Source organism: Hipposideros armiger, unplaced genomic scaffold (genome assembly GCF_001890085.2).
Source record: "Hipposideros armiger isolate ML-2016 unplaced genomic scaffold, ASM189008v1 scaffold_321, whole genome shotgun sequence".
NCBI classification, from domain to species: domain Eukaryota; kingdom Metazoa; phylum Chordata; class Mammalia; order Chiroptera; family Hipposideridae; genus Hipposideros; species Hipposideros armiger.
Genome location: NW_017731671.1, coordinates 498,251 through 518,035, shown reverse-complemented (window position 1 = coordinate 518,035; position 19,785 = coordinate 498,251). Strand labels below are relative to the sequence as shown.

General features: G+C 52.2%; 1 protein-coding gene across 1 annotated transcript in view; it reads right to left on the bottom strand.

The window, feature by feature from the left end:
• Window positions 1-19,785, bottom strand: part of CACNA1I (calcium voltage-gated channel subunit alpha1 I) — a 110,034-nt gene that overhangs the window by 58,923 nt on the left and 31,326 nt on the right. The window contains exons 4-5 of the mRNA XM_019660538.1: window positions 18,077-18,210; window positions 1,041-1,138 (exon numbers count right to left, since the gene is read on the bottom strand). Coding sequence (XP_019516083.1) covers window positions 1,041-1,138; window positions 18,077-18,210 — 232 coding nt within the window. The remainder of the gene's footprint in view (window positions 1-1,040; window positions 1,139-18,076; window positions 18,211-19,785) is intronic.

Here is a 19,785-nt window from a genome sequence, read left to right as displayed (position 1 = left end):
TCAGGAATGTGAATTTATCTTAAGGTCCTTTCCAGGGGGAGCGCTAGGCCGTTCCTAAGTCGGGGGGGGGGGGCATTGGTTATATTTTGAATCCCAGAGGGTTCTTGCTCCCAACACTCCCCCACGCCAGAGAGCTGAGAAGTGGATTCAGCTCAGAGAAGGAAACAGCTCAGAGAAGGAAACAGCTCAGAGCACTCCCAACTCAGGCCACACTGGGTCTCCCACGGCTGCCTATTAGCAGGAAGGAGGCCCCTGAGGAAGGACCCAAACCCTTCTCTGGGTTCTCTGGTCCCTGCAGCCTCCAAAATTAGAGCCTCCAGGAGCGCAGGGCCCATTCCTGCCCTTCTCTAGAGAACCAGGCAACCTGGCGCTGGGGACTGGGAAGTGACCTCCACAGACAGGAGCCATCTAATGAGCTCCTCACACAGCGGGGAGGACAGACACACGTGCGCACACGCCCCTCATATGTGCATTTGTCACATGTGCACACATGCATACCCCCACAAGTGCACACCCCAACATGTGCATATACTTCACGTGTGCACACCTCACATGTGTGTACACCTCACATGTGCACACACCCCACTGTGTGCACATACCTTGCATGTGTACACCCCCCACATGTGCATACCCCCTCACACGTGGGTGGGTGATGGAGCTGGAGTTCTAAGTCACTTAGCACAAGTGAGAGAGTCCAGGGACCCCCTTCTTGGTGAAAAGCTTCAAAATGCCCTCCCTCAAGCTAAGCAGCTTCTTGTCACACCTTGCCCACTGTGACAGCCACCTCCCACCAAGGAACCTTGCCCCTGCAAAGTCAGACTCCCCAGCATGCTGCAATTCAAGTTCTTTTGGGACTCAGAGGAGTCAGGGCCACCCTCTGGCGTCTTCAAGTCCAAATACCGACCCATGAGCCTGTGGGAGCAGCGCTCACATCTGTCCGGTCACTGAAAGGTCCTGTGCCCAGCACAGGCCTGGCACTGGAATGCACTAGGTGAAGGGGTGTCTGCGGGGCCAGGGATGGCGGAGGGGCACCAACTCACTGGGCACGCGGTTGATGGCTTTGAGGGGCCTCAGGACACGCACGGTGCGGATGGCTGACAGGTTGATGTTCTGAAGGTCCAGGGAATACTCAACCATCCTGTGGAGAAAGGGGCAGAGAGTGAGAGACAGAGCAGAAGGGACAGGCGGGGCCATGGGCCAAACCACAGAAGCCTCTGGCCACCCACACCCACCCATGTGCGCCCATGCCTCCTGAAAGCGGTAAGTAAGCAGAGGGGGTCAGAATCCAGGCTGCACCCCAGCCCGCCATGTGGCCTCAAGCTGTCTCCTCCTCTGTGAGCGAGGCTGGTGACATCACCTTCCTAGACTGTCCTGAAGATCCTGGGGGCAATTGGGGGCAGAAGGAATGGAGGAGCAGAGACCTTGGGTCGTCCCCACTGTGTGCCCAGCACTGTGCCAGGTGGCTTCTGCCCCCACTCCAGAGTAGCCTCTGAAACAGGGAGGATCAGCCCCGTTCCTGGGGGAGGTGGCAACTGAGGAGCTGAGAGCCCCGGGCTAAACCCAGAAGGCGGCTGGACACCAGAATCCCAGCAGCAACGGTGTCTGGAAGTCCTGCTATGGGCAGGGGCCTGAGTAGAGCCCTCAGCCCTTACTTCTCCCAAGTCTACAGAGGCCCATCAGGCAGGATTAGATGCCCGGATTTACACATCAGAAGAAGAGACTGCAAGACAGGTGACCTCACGTGCCCCAAGTCACCCAGTGAGGGCAGAGGCTCAAGCCAGGAGCCTCACCAGGTCCGCCCCTTCGCTCCCTGCTCTCCCGGCCTCCGCCTCCGAGCTCCACCACAGACTCACACCAGGCTGGGCACCACCGGCCACATCTTCAGGGCTGTGGCAGGCACACTACTTGGCTGCAGGAATCATCCACTTTCCTGCACATGAACAGCCCAGCCAGTCCCTGGTAGGCACCCAGGCTCCAGTCTCTTGGGTTCACTGCACTCCCCCCACTCCAGGCCTTTGCTCCCACTATCCCTTCTGCCCAAACTGCCCCTCTCTCATCTCTGTCCATTGAAACCTTATTTATGCTTTAAGCTTGCGTGCAGTTGCCCCCTGGAGTCCTGAAAGCTTTTCCACACCGCAGTTCACAGTGAACCAAACGAGTGCAGGTGCTGCAGATCCAAGAATGACTCAGACCCGGCCCCTACCCTCAGCACTACCCACTTGGTCAGGGAAGAGACGCAAAGGCCAAGACAAGACTGGAACCCTCACCACTGCCCTAGTTCCCTTCCTCAGGCCTCACCCTCTCCACAGTCAATCCACCCTACAGCTCCTTGGAGGCAGTTTGCCTCCTCCAGGAAGTCTTTTCAGATCTCCACAGGAGTCAGATCTCCGGGTTCCCCTGCTTCCACCAGCTCCTACCTGCTCAGTTGCTACCTGCCCCCCCACCCCCCTCTGAAAGACAGGCCATGGGGCTTGCAGCCCTGGGTGCCCCACTCACCAAACCTTTCCCCCACCAGCACCACACCCCAGGGCTCCAGCCCTGCTGCCAGCTCCACCTGCCACCACCATCAGCAGGAAATGAAGGCTTTTCCTACACACCATGCAAACCTGTCCAATTGTTGTAAAGCCGCCACCCCCTCCTGCTGCTTAAGAGTAATTGAGTGAAAGCTTCCTTTGCCTGAAATGCCTCCATCCATCCCCCAGCTTTCTGGGGCACAGGCTCTAGTCGCTCTCGCTCGCTCTCTCTCTCTCTCTCTCTCTCTCTCTCTCTCTCTCTCTCTCTCTCTCTCTCTCTCTCTCTCTCTCTCTCTCTCTCTCTCTCTCTCTCTCTCTCTCTCTCACCCTTACACACGCAGAGTCACACACCGGCACTCAACCATCGGTGCACACACACATCCATTCCTTGAACACCCTCATTAACACATACTCCTACCAGAGCTCAAGTTCATATGAGGGGGGCATGACAAAAAAAGTGACAGAGACCTAAAACTAGAGACAGGGACCTGAGGGATCAGAGGATAAGGGAGGGAGGGAGCCGGGTGCCAGGGGCGGCAGCCAGGCGGAGAGGGGGCGGGTTGAGGCAAGCCTAGGGAGCAGCGGGTAAGGGCAGAGGATGATCTGAGAAGGGGGCATAGAGGGAGTGGAGCTGTGTGAGGGTTCCACGGTGGGTGAGCCAAACTGTCATTTCCATATTTTGCAGAAAGAGCTCTCCAGGCAGCCAAGGAGATATGTGTGACGGAGGCGCCGCGGGGGTGGCACACATGAGCACACAAACAGGTGCTCTCACACGGGTGTGCACACACACACACACACACACACACCAGGCTTAGGAGAGCCCCCACATCACCCCATCACAGGCCACCAGGCTCAGCTCCAGCCAGCCCCTCCCCCACTCCCCACCCCACAAGCACAGCCCTCTTCCTCCACCCCTGGCTCTCTCCATCCTGCCAATGGGGGTGGCACCAGGCCCTGGGGAGAGCTGGGACCCCAGGCTTGGTTTATGCTTTGCTGGGTGTGCTGGAGGTGGGGGTTTCCAGCCGATGCCAGATTGAATCCCCCTCCCCACCGCCCCTTCTATATTCCAGGAGCCCCAGGGCTCACCTGCTGAGCTCCAGCAGGTGCCAGCCCAGGATTCGTTCTGTCCCCATGAAGTCTCACAATAAACATAAGCAGATGCTTCATAGACAAAGAAAAGCAAATGGCTTTTGAAGGCCTACTGCCTGCCAGCGACTGTCTCCTTCTCACCCTGCGTTAACCTGTTTGAGCCCCGCACGTTACTCAGAGCCCACCTCACCCCTCTCCATGTTCCGCTGGACCAGGGCAGACTGAGGCCACAAGCCACCCAGGGCACGGCTGCGGTGGGAGCCCTTAGGACAACCCTGTCTGGTCCCTGCCTCCTTGTGCCACACTGCGGCACGGGCTCCACGTCCCTCCTCACAGAACCCGCGGTCCACAGTCTGGGACTATTGGTTCTTGATTAAGTGAGGGGTTCCCACCATGGTCCCTGCTCTGGGATAGGCTGGGGGGGCGAGAATGGGAAAGTTCTATAGATGTGTGTATTCAGCCTCTGTGGTGAGAAGTTGAGTTCACTTTCCTTTTATGTTTCTCTAAAATAAGTAAGGGGGATATGGGGGGGGGGGCCCGAGTAAGTTACAAGTTGTGACTGGATGTATGTCACTGAGGCCCATGATTACCCAGAGTTAGCAAACTTTAGGAGCTGAATACCTCCCAGACATCACCCCTCTCGTGGGAGGCTCACCAGACTTCTGACCCCGTCTTGGGGGGACTGAAGCAGCCACTGCCTGGCAGACTTGGAGTGATACGTTGGCCCTGCCCTTCACCCCTGACCTGACCCTCCAGGTCTTCAGCATGAGAACAAACCTTCGGCAAAAAATTCCCAAGATCTCATCAGTTGTAGCCCTCAGGGTCCCCACTGAAAAGCCCCCAAAAGAAATTCCTTGGAGAATTTAGTGTCAAAATCTTAGTTCTGAGCTTCCTGGCAGTCAAGTCAAAAGGGGAAATGTGATGAGTTACTGAGTTCCTAGCAGCAGAAAGATCTTGGCACCGTGGATCCTTCCAGGGAATCCACTTGCCTAAATATTTCTCCCAGGTCCGAACTCTCTTTTCTATCTTTCATGAACCTTTGGGGGGTGTCCTGCTGCTACTGCCTCTCCTGTCTAAGGGAGCAAAACCGGGTATAAACGCATTCAGTGATAAAGAACACGTAGTAGGTGCACAGTGAAGACTCCAGTAGTTCTCTTTCTTCTCTGAGGGGAAGAGGATACACTGGAGAAGGATGGGGAGAGAAGGGCAGAGCACGTAACTGGGAGGTGAGAGTTGTGGCATTAAGTCTCTGCCCTGGGGCGCACGCTGTCCCGATGGTGAGTCCATGACCAACAAGCCCAACTTGGGACAGTCTGCTGACAGCTCCACCGGCCCTGCCACCATCCCTCTCTCCTGACAGCTGCTGCAGCCTCCCACCTGCTTCCTCCCCCTACAGCCCATCCTCAGTCAGCTGCAAACCTCCTAATACTCAAATCTAGCTGTGTCACTCCCCAACTTAAACCTTCAGTGGCTCCCCACTGCCCTCAGATCAAAGACCAAGCCCCTGACCACAGCCTTCAAGGCCCTCCTGGTCTGGCCTCTGGCCTCTCCCCCCGCCCAAACCTGCTCCTAATCCATGCATCCCAGGCATGATGTAGGCCTGCTGAGCTCCCCAAATACACCCTTCTCTGCCCCCTTTCCTTTGCCAAGTGCCCTTTTCTCTTCACTTTTATCCTTCCTCCCAGAACACCTCTTCCATGAAGCCTTGCCCATCCCCTCCCTGCACCCCAGGCTGACTTCACACCTCCCTGCCCTGGCTTTTCCTGCTCACAGCTCGCATCTAGATTGGGTTCCCCCAAACCAGACCCTGAGCCAAGGACTTGGGAGCAGCAACTCCTCTGGGAGGTGATTCCTGGAAGCACAATGAGGGAGGTGGAAAGGGAGAAAAGCCAGTGAGGGGCTGCTCGGGGTCAGGTGCTGCCGTGGGCAACTGGGATGCCTTCCCAGGGGGTACCCCCGACATGTGGTCCTCAGAAGTGGACCGGCGAGGGTGGGGGACTGCGGCATCACCCATGGACAGGTTGAATGCTGGCTGCGCGCCTCTCTCCTCCTTGGACACAGCCCCCACACCATCCCCACACCACACACAGTAGGCACTCGGGGAATCTACAAGCATGAACAACACCTGTAACAGGTGTTATCCTCCCCTCTTCTACTCCCTTCCTCCTCCTCCCACCCTGGAGGTTAGCTGTGGGAGTGCTCCGCCCTCAAAAAAGAGAAAGAACTGTGGGTGAATAACCACCGGCTGACTTCCCTTAGGTCCCAAGGAAGACACCACTTGCGGGAGTGAGAAATTAATTCCTAATTACACAGTTACTTTATCACACAGCTTCAGTGTTAAAAGTCTAAAAAAAATCAACAAAACCCCCTCTGCCTCCTGCCAGCTCCCAAGTGCCTAATTAGGTAAGTAATTTTGCTCTAAAGCGAGTACTTTCATCCTGACACCATCCCAGGGGGAGAGTGGCTGCACTTGGTTCCCGGGTATCGTCTGGGGAGAGGGACTCGGGTGTGGCTGTGCTGGGGTGGGGACCGAAGGTGACATCCATTCTTCAGGGCACACCCCCATTTAGTCCTCCCTCCCCCACTCCCAGTTTCTCTGGCTCACAGGAGAGTCCCAGAGACCCAGGCCTGGTAGACCTGTGCACGCCAGCCCCCGGCCACCAGGACTGGCTCAGGATGGGCATGGTGCCCCAGGTAGACCCAGCCCTGGAGCTGGCGCTGCTGGGAAAAGGTGCTCCCCCTGGCTAAGCCACCATCTGGAAACCCTGAGGTGCTAATGGCCATCCTGTCTCTGTGGTGGCCTGAGAATTTTGCCAAGACAAAGGAAGGCTGAGGCCAGAGCTGGACACAGGCAGGATCCTGACCATATGGTCCGAGTACTCCCTCCAGCTGTACCCGAATCCTGGATCTGCCCTCTGTACTTCCCAGTTATGCGAGCCAGTACATACCCTTGGGGCTGGGGGCCCATTTGCATTGGGCTTCTGTCACATGCAACTCAGAGTCCTGGCTGATTCCGAAGGGTCTCCTGAGCCCTCACTATGGGCTGAGAGCTCTTTACACCTCTTCCCACAGTGGGGTGATGGCGTCCACTGCAGAAGAGGAAGCTGGGGCTCAGAAAGAGCCCAGGTCACACCGCTAGGCAATGGGGGATCCAGGAACTCTGGGGGCCTGCCCCCACCCCCAATTCATACGTCATCAGGCCAGGCTGAGCTCTGGCTCCTGAATGCCCCTCAGCTGGTGAGATGGCAGGTACGCACAACACACACACACACACACACACACACACACACACACACCACAGCACACAGAATAGGGCCAGCATGGGGGAAGTGTTTCCTAGTGGTGAAAGCATGCAGTATGGCCTCGGGCAAGTCACTGAACAGACCTCACAAGGGTGGCAGGGGATGGAATGTGTTCCTATACGGATTCAGTGCTTAGAACAGTGACTGGCACAAGTCAGAGCCAAATAAGTGTAAGCTAGTATTGTATCACAGCTTCACTGGCCGCCTCAGGGCACACTGGCCCACGAATCACATGATGCTAGCTTCAACCCTTCCCTGGATCCACCTCCTGCTGAAGAAAGCCCAAACAGTAAAGGCTCCAGCCATGAACCAGTACTCCCCACCATTTGCCCTGCATTTGAGGGACACCCGACCCTCTCCAGTCCCAGAGTGCACCATGCTGCTTCCGGCTACATGCCTTTGCATTTGTCAGTCCTTCTACCTCCAGTGCCCTGACCAGCTCTCCAGATCCCACCCCCGGGGCAGAAGTGAGCTCTCCTTCCTGCCCTGTGTCCCACTGTGCCTCTGTCAGAGCACCTCTGGCTCCGAGGCAGGCTCTGTCATGTCCCTGTTCCTCAGAGTCCCAGCTCAATGCCCAGCACCCAGCCCTGGGCTCCCCATGCCAGCTTGTCAAACAAATAACTTGAAGGACAAAAATCAGAAAAAAATCTTGGAGCTGACAAGAAACAACATAAATGACTGAGATTTAACATCTTTCCAGGAAATACCCCTCCCAGGAGATGATTTCTGTGTGTTGCTGGTAAAAATAGGGTGTTGCCTCAATCTTTGCAAGGGGCCCACGGGGGCTTTCTTAAAATGTAATTGAAGATGTAGCTAATGGAAAGGAAGCTGAGATGCTGGATACAGCAGATCATCTGTCAGAAGGCGGCTCTGTGATGACTCAGGCTTGTGTTGGTAGACCACCAGCCGATGCCGGTCTCCCGACACCCAGCACCCAGCACGCGCAGGTGTTCAGCGGAGGGAGGGAGGAAGGAAATAATGGAAAGAGAGAATTAGGAAGTAATAACATTGACCCAGAACTTCATGATATATGGGTTACTTTCATATATACACACACACATATATATATATATATACACACACACGTATATATATATATATATATATATATACACACACGTATATATGGTGCCAAAAAAATGTATACACATTTTAAGAAAGAAAAAACTATTAAAATTATAATACTCAAATATACCAATAACAAAAGATGAATACAAGTCACATTTGACTTCTGCAATTACAAGAGGTGCTCAAAGTGGTTGCCATCAGTGTCCAGACACTTCTGATTATGGTGAACTACTGCTTGAGCAACGTTGACCAAAGTGTCCACTCATATACATTTTTTTGAAATGTATATATATGTATATGTATATATATATATATTTGTATGTGTATGTATGTATGTATGTATATATATGATCCTCACACAAATCCTATGAAACCAGAAGAACAGGGTTTATTAAGCCCACTTGACTGATAAAGTAACTGATGCTCTGAACCCAATGCAGGTCAAGTTCAGAGTAAAGGGGGAATTGGGGGCGACAAGTCAAAGGAAGGGCTGCATAGACAGATCCCGGGCAGGGGGGAACCACGGCAGCTCCAGGGACCTTAGCAACAGGAGACCCTGGACCTTGTCTTGCCAAGGCTCCATTCAGGTGACAATACTCCAGTGATTTTTATGTCTGGGTATTGTTGCCAGATAAATACAGGATGCCCAGTTAAGTTTGAACTTCAGATAAGCAACAATATGTAATTTTTTGTATATGTCCCAAATATGCCTCATGATGTCTGCCTCGCATGAAATTTAGCGCCATTACTCCAGAGTAGTCTTGGCACCACAGCAGGTGAGCACGGCTGCTTGAAACCAGATAGAGACACTTTTAGCACTACCAGAAATGTCACTCTCCAGGGACTCGACAGCAACATTCTAAGGACTGGCTGGTGAGGCTGCCCAAGTCCTCCCAGCAGATCAACAGGATACTTTGGCCTCTGAATAAGGTAAAAACCCTGAGGCTGTGAGTCCCAATGAGCTCTAGGGTCAGTTTTACCTGAGCACATCCCTGATCTGGCCCATACAAATGGTGTTACCTGCTAATCTCTCTGAGCCTCTATTTCCTCATCTTCCAAGATCTCGAGATTGTAAGTAAGAGCACCCAGCCCCGTTAGGTAACATTAGTTCTGGTAAACCACCTCAGCGGTGGTGGTTTCTGACTGTCCAGAGCTCCCTTCTCTGCTCTTAAGGTAACAGCCCTGGGATTGGTTTGCAAAGCCCATCCTCCACACTCTCACACCACGTGGCATGGGTGGGGCTGACATCACACCGGGTGTCTGAGTGGAACTTGACCTAGGTCTGGCCAATCAGAGCCCTGCCTCATTCCCGCCGCAGTGATTGGTTCAGGGATGAGCACATGACACTCGCTAGCCAATCCAAGCCAAGAAGGCTCCATTCCGCACTCCTTGGAGTGGCTGGGAAAGGAAAGGGGTCTTTCGGTTGCACCTGAGGGAGAAGGCTGTGAGCCCTGGAGCTGCCCGCTGCCACCCTCAACCCAAGAGGAAAGCTGCCAAGGAAGGAGGTCGGCACAGAGGAACAAACAGAGCTATGGGACAGGAGGACACACTGTCTGGTGACATCCTCCAAGATTCTGGATCAGGTAGACCCTAAAGCCCGAGACCCCTGGGCTTCAGGTAAAGGAAATAATAAACGACCTTAAACTAGGTTCGGGAGAGAGTCCTGCATGATTCATGACTGACTGGTATCTGGCTTGTCAACCTGTGGCCTGAGACTCTCTAGTGACTAACTCCCCCCCCCATGGTATCTAGCATCCCGTTTCCATGGAAACGGACCTGAGCAGTGATCATCACTCTCACTCTCCCACTTTACTCCATACGCAAATGAGAAATCATCCACACCAAGGTTCCCGCTGGAACTTTCCCAGGTCCACACCCACCCAATGGCCAGTTATGCTTAAAGCAAATGGCCCCAGATACCCTCCCCCCCACACACTCTGGGATGCCTGGACACAACAGCTATGAAACAGACATGTCACGGAGCCTCCTCCTCCATGCTGGTCCAGGAAACTCCAGGATGAAGACTCAGCCTCGGCCTTGCCGAGCACCCAGTCCTTAAAGCAGACAGACCTATAGAGCCCAAGATAAGTCAGGGTATCAAGTCAGTATCACTTCCAGGAGGGTGCCCTGGGCCTGCTGACACATGGAGTGCTTCCCAGACCCACAGATAATGCACATAGAGCCACGCAGGCGGCAGGCCAGCTGTGCAATGGCTTCTGGAAACAGCCCCAATGATGACCCTCTGATGCCCATAACCACAGCCAAGTCTGCCGGCAGGCACAGGCCTCTGTGGAGCTTGTCCCAGTTGGTACTTGCTTTTAGATTTCTCAACAGATCACATGCCCTGCCCCGTCAGCCCAGGCAGAGCCCCAGAGGACTTGGAGACATGAGAAGGCCACAGCTTGGGCTGAGAGCAGACAAACTCAGACCCTAGGAGAGGAATGTGGCCAACTCGGAGAGTTGCCCACCCAAGGAGTATTCTCCTCTTCCAATCTTGCCTGGCCCCAGGGAATAATTCTTGGTTGATTTCGCCAAATTCAATGACATTTCCTATTTTCCTAGCTTCTCTTGCAGCTAAGGATGGCCACAATACCCAGTTCTGGTCATGTGTGCTAGGACAGGGGAAGAATCTAGAAAAGAAAATGTTTTCCTAATCCAACTGAACAGGTGCAGCTGGCATAGCCCTGTCTTTTATTCTTCCTTTCATCATGATGTGCAGACATGATGCCCACAGTTTCAGCAGCCACCTTGTGACCATGAAAGGAAGGCCTGAAAAAGCACAAGGACATCACAGAGCCATCACCAGTAATCGGTGACCTCCGAGTTTCATATTATGTCAGAAAAAACACCCCAGGATATGCCTGAGCCACTGTTGGTCGGATGTTCTGTTACTTGCAGCCAAATGCATCCCTGACAAATACACACAGCAAGTGGGCCGGCCGAGTGGCGCAATGGTTAAGAACTGGCTTGGGACACCAGAGGGCCCCGGTTCAGATCCCACATATGAGGGCCAGTGACACTGCCCTTTACAGCTAAGATGCTGAACGACAGCTCAACCTGGAGCTGGGCTGCCCATGAGTCGCTGGCAATGGTGTAGGCTACAGCCTCTGTGGCAGTGGGTTGCCATGGGCCACCGTATGTAGCCAGCAGCCAGCGTGAGCGGCCAGCAGCCACAGTGAGCGGCCATCCAGAAGCCGGCAACTGATCTGCCTCACCTGGGAAGAGCGCAATGATGGTGCCAACTTGGGCCAGTGAAGCAACGTCCTCCACAACTAGATTGAAGAACAAAACGACAGCAACTTGTCTGTTCCCCTTCCCCCAATTCCCCAGTACTGTTCCCATCCCCCCAATTCCCCAATAAAAATCTTTTAAAAAAAAAATACACGCAGCAAGTTACACAGAGCCAGGACTTGATCCCAGCTGCTAAAGCCAAGTTCCCTACGTTCAGCAGCCCCTGTGCCCCTTACCAGCCTGTGACCTTGGGCAGGTCACTCCCTATCCCTGTGCATCATCTGTGAAATGGAACTGACCACAGTCCCTCCCTCACAGAGCCGGTCGGACGATTAGACCAGGTCACGCACAGCAGCGGCCCACAGTGAGTACTCAGCAAACAGCAGATGCTGTTGTTTTTATCATACCCCCACACACACACACCGCATGATGCCTAAGAGGATTCAATTCCCTTTGCTTTTTAAAGTCCCACTGCTGGGGCACTTTGGACAAAAGGAGCTCTCACCAGGCAACCGCAGAGGGGATGTGCCTGCCTGATCTTTTTAGAAAGCTGTAGTCCAGGACTGAGGAAGAGTTCTTATTAACGTTGGTTTCCCGAGAGCCTGTTGGAGTCAGGGTGGTAAGCCGTGCATGTGGAAGAAGATGCTTCCAGGGTGTGATAAATCGTGACCTGGCCTCTCCTTCCCACCCCCTGGCCAGGGGCTGTGTTACGGACGTTACTGCTATTTGTGATTATATTGCTAATGACAGACATTCTTACAATGAGCCTCCACTGTTGTGTTCACAGAGTATATCTACCTGTCAGCGTGAACAGATCCTGGACGCAGGTCAGAGATGGAGCCCTCCCCACAGCTCTTCCCCTCCCTGCGGTTCCCAGAACTGGGGCTCATGATCTCCACGGGAAGTGCTCCCAGTGAAGGGTTCCAGGAAGGTCAGATGAACTAGACCACCTGCAGCAGAGCTTTTAGTTAGAATGCAGATTTCTAGGCCCTGCTGTACCTACCAGGTCCAAATCCTGGTGTGAGGCCCAGGAGTCTGTACTTTAACGTGGACCCCAATGAGACTGTTGCTCCCTGAATTTTGAGGAGCATTGAGAAGGGGTGCGAGGCTGTGCACATGTTTGAAGACTGGAGAGGTCGCCCTTTCACTCATCCCTCAGCTGCTCCATTCGATGCCATCACAGTCACAGTCAGAAGCTTTCAAGGGCTTTCAGGCGTTCGGCTCCTGTTCCCTGCACTCATCTAAGGTGGGGCCCATGCCAGCCATGCCCTTTGCAAGGCTCTGCCTCAGCCTCATTTTGGAGAGATCCGTGCAGCCCAGCCCTCCTGCCCTGGTTTGTCCTACAAGACCAGCACCAGAATTCTTGGGGAAGCTTTTAACGGAGATGCCCAGGCCCCTCCCCACAGCTGGCAATGGCCATTTCATGTTCTGGGTTAGGGGAGGAGTAGAAGTACCAGCATGATGCACCCAGGGAGATATAAAGGTAAAGAATGTCTCGAGTTCAACAAGAATGTCATTGACGATTTCATGACCTCCTGATGGACAAAGACAGAAAAGCGTGGCTTATGTAAGACAGTGAGGTGGGTTCAGCTATTACCCAATGATAGCCAGGGCTTTGTCACACACGGAAGAGAGTCTCTGCTGGGGTGCCACAAGGCTTGCTGTCCTGGGCTGATTAAGCACAGGAGCTAAACGTAATGAGTGACTGAATCAGGACTCCATGAGATCATTGCAAGATGAAATTAATACCAATAAATGCAAAGTTTGATACTTGGGTTAAAAAAACAAACAAACTGTGTTTAGTTCCAGGGTGGGAGAGACCTGGCTTGGAGGATGAATACCAACTGGGGGTGACAGAGAGCCCAGCCACTCAACAGGTCACCACAATCCTACGTGGCACTAGGACCGGGGCAGCCCATCCTCTCTACCCCGGAAGTCATCACTGGTTGGGGTCCTACCCCCAGAGTCCAGCAGATGAGGCCTCTTCACCTGTCCTTTGACAAATGGTGGGAGGCACTGGGGACATTTCATATGGAGAAGGGGAGACTCAGGGAGGAAGGGAGCTGCCTTCCAAATTCTGAAGGACTGTCATGAGTCTGTCAGGGATGCCCCCGCCCACAGACTCCAGGTCCCCTTGTGTGATCAGACCCCTGCCCCCAACTCTGGCTTCATTTCTCAGCACCCACCCACCCCCAGGATCCCTGGGCTCCAGCATCCCCTCTGCTCTCCCTCCTCTTCCTCAAAAGGCCCCCTCAGACCCTCTGCATGTTGTCCCTCTACCTACATGTTGCCCCCACCCTCTGCCTGCTCAGTTCTTCCTCACTCTTCCTCTGGGAGCCGTATGCTGACCGCCCCCCAATCTAAATCAGGTCCCTAGTCCATCTGTCATGGCCCTCTGTACTTCTTTGCAACAGCATCGATCCCCATTTAGAATTTATTTAGAATTTTATTATCTGTTTTAAATCTACTTTCTAAACCGGGAGCCCCATGAAATCACAACAGCATCTGTCTTGTCCCTACTGCACAGCACATGGGCTGGCATGTAGTAGGTGTTCAATAAATGCTGAGTTTGTGAATGAATGGTTCCATCAGGTGGGAGCTACAGAAAAATAAATTTCAGCTTGGTGAAAAAAAAGGAACTTTCTAGCACCTTAGGCTGTCCCAATTTGAGATCGACCGCCGTGTGAAATAGGTCCCACAGTGGCAGCCTGGAAGCAGGGGCTGACTGGATGGGGAGATGAAAGCTCTGACTAAGGAACGTGCTAGTGCAGAGGTTCGTGTCCTTCAGAGCTTGAAGAAGGAGCCAGTAATTTGGGCAAGGGGAGGAGCAGGAAGGAAGAAAATACACTTGGGATGTCAGGCCTGTTACTCAGGAAACAGAACATTTATAGCACCAAGCCTGGCTGGGACCACAGGGGATGGGCGGGCAGCTCTGGGGACAGGTCTTAGGTGGGAGCAGGATTGGGGGGCTGGGCTCTGGATCCCGGGGCTGGGGCTTCCCATCCTGCCTCTGCACCCACGCCATCGCTAGGCACAAAGGCAGGGAGGACCTTGAGGACAGGGGTAGGCCTGGTCACCTGAGTCCCCAGCAACCTGTACATGAGTCTCTGTTGAACCTGCCCCCAGTCAGGACCAGTTACATAATTTGTGGGGCCCCATGCTAAATGAAAATGCAGGGTCCCTTGTTCAAAATGTATTAAGAGTTTTTAAATGGCGACAGCAGAGCATTAAACCAAGCATGGAACCCTATGCACATGCACCCAGCCCGCCCCAACCCCCAGGAGGATGCTGGGCTGTGGACCCCACCCCATCCTGCCCCGACCCCAGGGCCAAGAAAAGATATCAAACAGAGACTTCACCACATTGCTGAAGCCAGGGCAAATCCTCACTCTACTCAGCTTACATTTTCGTTGTCTTAATTTATAAATATGAGCACTTGGAAATAAGGCAAAGGGAAAGCAGTATACCAGGTCTGACAATTAAGTTTGTGAACTTGTTGCAACAATGTTGCTAACCTTTTTGATATCAGAGGGATTATTCATTATGAATTTGTACCAACTGGACAAACAGTTAACCATGTTTAGTATTTGGAAGTGCTAAAAAGGCTGCGTGAAAAAGACAAAAATGACCTGAACTTTTCACCAACAATTCATGGCGCTTGCATCACAACAATGCACCAGCTCACATGGCACTGTCTGTGAGAGAGTTTTTAGCCAGTAAACAAATAACTGTATTAGAACACCCTCTCTACTCACCTGATCTGGCCCCCAATGACATCTTTCTTTACCCGAAGATAAAGGAAATATTGAAAGGAAGACATTTTGATGACATTCAGGACATCAAGGGTAATATGACAACAGCTCTGATGGCCATTCCAGAAAAACAGTTCCAAAATTGCTTTGAAGGGAGGACTAGGCACTGGCATCAGTGCATAGCTTCCCAAGGGGAGTACTTCAAAGGTGACCATAGTGATATTCAGCAATGAGGCATGTAGCACTTTTTCTAGGAAGAGTTCATGAACTTAATGGTCAGACTTCATATCTCTCAATGTCACTTTGGAGCATTATTTAACAGACCCATCTAAGGATGTTTTCATTAGGGGAATATAGCCTATTTGATTCACCATTTACTGTTTAATTAAAAATCTGGCTGATGTGAATTTCCATGTTAACTTGTAGATTTTTGTAAGTGATTTCTGCCCAATAGAACAGATAACCCCAAAGGTTATGGTTTTATGACCCTGTAAGTCGTTCGCCAGCTTTGATTCTAACCCAGAGCTTTCATCCCCACATTCTTTCTCCAAATGCCCATTTTCCTAATTCTGCTAATTACCATCCTGCTCATCCCTCAGTAATGAGTTGAATAAATCTGTGATAAATTCTCCTCCTAAGATTTGGGTGAGGGTCATTTTTTCAAACTTTGTGGAAGTTATACTTTGACTTCAGGATCAGGAAAGGACTTTTAAGGAGCCTAATTAGGATCCATAAGGAGATTCGGGGAATACTATATCCATAAAACAAGAACAGACGCAAGCTGCCCTGAATAGTAAGCAATCCAAGAAAAAAGAAGTGATCCTGGGAATTAACAAGACACAGAGCAGACGAACGCTTCCCACGAAGGCAGTAAGTGGAAGGAAGGAAGGAAGGAAGGAAGGAAGGAAGGAAGGAAGGACATGGCTAGCGATTCAGAAGACCAAGGAATTCTCTCCTAGCACAGATGAAACCTGAGGGAAAAGAGGAAAGATGTGGAGAATAGATAGAAGAGGGATGTACCCACTTAATGGGAATTTCAGGAAAGACCAGAGAAGGATGGGCAATAACCAAAGAAGAAATAAAATTTTTTGTCCTTTCCTTGAGTGCTAAAGGGCCCACAGGGAGCGATCCTACACCGAGGCCTACCCTAGTGAAATGTCTGAATTCTGAAAGTAAGGAGAAAACCCTACAAGCATCTAGCAAGGAAAAAGCAGGTTGTCTCCCAAGAAAGAAGCACCAGACCTGTACTGGGCTCACCTGCAAGACTGTTGTACATTTGAATGACACCATGTGCCAGGTTCTGTGGGGAAAAAATTATGAGTCCAGAACAGTGCAGAAAAAAACTACCCTTCAAACACAAAGATCAAAGGAATATATGTTTAAAGAGGCAAGACTGAAAAAAAAATGACACTATTCAAACTTTTCTTAAAAAAAAAACAAAGGGCCGGCCAAGTGGTGCGATGGTTAAGAACTGGCTTGGGACGCCAGAGGGCCCCGGTTCGGATCCCACATATGAGGGCCAGTGACACTGCCCTCCACAGCTAAGATGCTGAACATCAGCTCAACCTGGAGCTGGGCTGCTGTGAGTCGCCGGCGACGGCGTAGGCTGAAGTCCCTGCTGCAGTGGGTTGCCATGGGCTACCGTATGTAGCCAGCAGCCAGCGTGAGCGGCCAGCGGCCGCAGTGAGCGGCCGTCCAGAAGCCAGCGACTGATCTGCCTCACCCGGGAAGAGCGCAATGATGGTGCCAACTTGGGCCAGTGAAGCAACGTCCTCCACAACTAGATTGAAGAACAAAACGACAGCAACTAGTCTGTTCCCCTTCCCCCAATTCCCCCAGCACTGTTCCCATCCCCCCAATTCCCCAATAAAAATCTTAAAAAAAAAAAAACTACTTAAGGATATCCTCCAGCCATACCAAAATGAGAATGAGAATGGCAAACTTGACAAAGGGGTGACATAGTTCACAAGAAACCATATGAACCCGGGAGAACTTCTAGTTAAGTCTAAATACCTGTTGACAATGTGGTTGTGCAATTGAACACGGTTCTTAGAAAGGATGCTTAGAAGGGGTGTAACTGTTTTTTAACACTGTTGGACAAATCATTTCACTTCAGAACATATCTGTAGAATTCTGCATAGACTCGGTACTGACTGCCCATTTCAGTCACGTGCCTTTCCACCCTCCCCACCCCTTCCCAATGTCATCACACACACACCTGCTGACACACACATATGTGCAATCACACTCACACACAATGACACACAGACACACATATGCACTCACAGGCCTCTAGCCTTTTTCCCTCCCTCTTGTCACTTGTGCCATATTGACTTGCTGCTGGGCACAGCTAACACCGGCTCATCCATCAGCTCTTGTGTGTCACTTCCTCAGGAAAAGTCCTCAAGCCCCCAGCCTGGCTGAGAGAAGCTCAGAAAACCACCTGCTTTGCCCAAAGCCCTCGTCTCAATGTGTGGGACGCGTTTACCCATGTAGCTATTGGGTGGCTCTCCCCAGATGCTAGCTGAAGGTCAAGTCCTCTGTCTGGGTTTGCTGTCCTCCATACCCCACACCTCTGACAATGCTGACACTTAGTAGAAGCTCATTCAACCCCTGGTCGTTGGGTAAAGGTGTGAATGAGCTGCCAGCCTAGTTTGACCCAGGAAAGCAGGAACAAGGCACAGATGCTTAAAATGGGCTAAGTTGTAACCTGGCCTCTCTCTGACTGTCGCTTATGTCTTGGTAGAAATAACCCCAGTTTGGAGTCAGACTGTGCTTGAGTCTATGCTCGATCTCTGACTTGCTGAGTGGTCTGGGATAATAGCAGCAGCTAACATTTATTGGGTGCTTATTTTGATGTAGCTACTCTTATTATCCCTATTTTACAGACGAAGAAACTGAAGCTTACAGAGGGTTAAGTGGCTTTCTCAAGGTCAATCAATTGGTCAGTGTAAAACAGCGCAGGAGGGCACACGACTCATCAGAGAGGGGAGGAAAGAACGTCTGTCTGTCCAGACATTATCACACAGCTTCTTCATCATCACCAGGAAGCCCCATGGATTATTGAAATTAAGTCTGGCATGCACCCGAGGCTCATACCTGCCAGCTGTGTGCTACCTACCCTGCCATGACAATGAAGAAATCCAGTCGGTTCCACGTGTCCCCAAGGTAGCACTTCTTGCCAAAAATGCCCAGGGCCACCATCTTGAGCACCATCTCCATGGCAAAGAAGATGAAGATGAAGTCATCAAAAACCTGCAGGGCAGGGGGAAGGTAAAAAACAAGGGACAGTGTGAGGTTCCGGAGCAGGACCCAGGGGTCAGAGTCACAATGTGAGATGGGGACATGGTGATGGACATGAGGGGCCTGGGAGGGATCTGGAAACTTCTTATCCTGGGCAGGAAGAGAACCTCAGAGATCCTGGTCCAATGCAATCATTTCACAGATGAGGAGACTGAAGCCCAGAGAGGGGAATGAACTTGCTCAAGGTCATGCAGCCCATTCTATTTGTTCCCTAAAACCAGGTATAATGACAAGGGACCTAGGTGGATGTAAAGCAAAGAGGCTTTCCCTAATAATTGCCAAGCACTGGGCTAGACACTTGGCCTGGATTCTAATTCTCACAATGACCCCATGAATAGTCCCATTTTACAGATGAGGAAACTGAGACTCAGAGAGGTTAAGCAACTTGCCCCAGGTCACACAGTGAGTGGCAAAACCAGAACTGATTCTCAGGTCTATCTGACTCCAAAGCCCACACAGAAGGAACTTTCTCAAAACAAGCCTGACACCTCCACCAGGCACAGGCCTCAGTGCTGCATTCCTCTGCTCAGAAAGGAGGCCCCAACTGTATCCTGAACCATGGGCTCAGGTGAGTATGTTTTCTAAGGACAGGACCTGGGTGGAATTCCTCTTTCCAGGATAAATGAAGGCTGCAGACAATTCAGTTCAACAAATGGGCAGTGAGCACCTACTGTGTGCCAGGACGGAGGCTGGGTGTCGGGGACACAGAGATGAGTCCGCTATGAACACACCACCTGGTAGGGAAGTCAACCTAGTACACACTGAAACTAATCAGTTTTAACACGGCTTGGGGGCTGGCTGAGAAGCCGCTACCCACTCAGACCCCAGACCCACCCCAGTGATTCTGATTCTGCAAGGTTTGGGATGGGCATGGGCTCTGAATCTTCAACAAGTGCCCCCCAGGGGATTCTGAGGGCCTGGGCTGCTTAGGAACTGCTGAGTCCATGGAAACGCCAGAGACAAAGGGCAGTTCCTCCAGGAAAAGTCCGGCTTTCCCAGGGAGATGGCACTGAGTGTTCCCACATCTGTAAAATGGGTGTAACCCTCACCCCTGCACTATGGGTGTACATGTGCTGCATGGGGTCATGGCAGGTACCAAGGGTTAGCCCCACCTGGGACCTCAGGAGATGAGAACGGGGAGATATGGAGGGCCAGTCCAAAAGGACACGGAAAGCCAGTTACGGAGCTTGGCCTTTATTCCAAGAGCACTCACTGGGGAGCAAAGGACAGGCTTTTTGGGCAGAGGAGCATTGGAGTCATTCATGCTTTAACAGTATGGGGCAGGGGAAGTCAGGCTGGGAAGACCCGGAGGAGGAGGTGGGACAATATGGGGGCCTGGACTAGGGCAGAGGCCCAGAGATGGGGCGCGGCGTTGGGGTAGGGAGGAGGCTCACCAAGGGGAATGGATAAGACCAGGTGGGAGTGAGGAAGAAGACAGCCAGCTGAGAGAGCGCGGGCCAGCGAGTGGGGATGTGGCTTGGCGGTGCAAGGTGGGGCAGGGCAGGGCGGGGACCTGGGGTTGGGTGG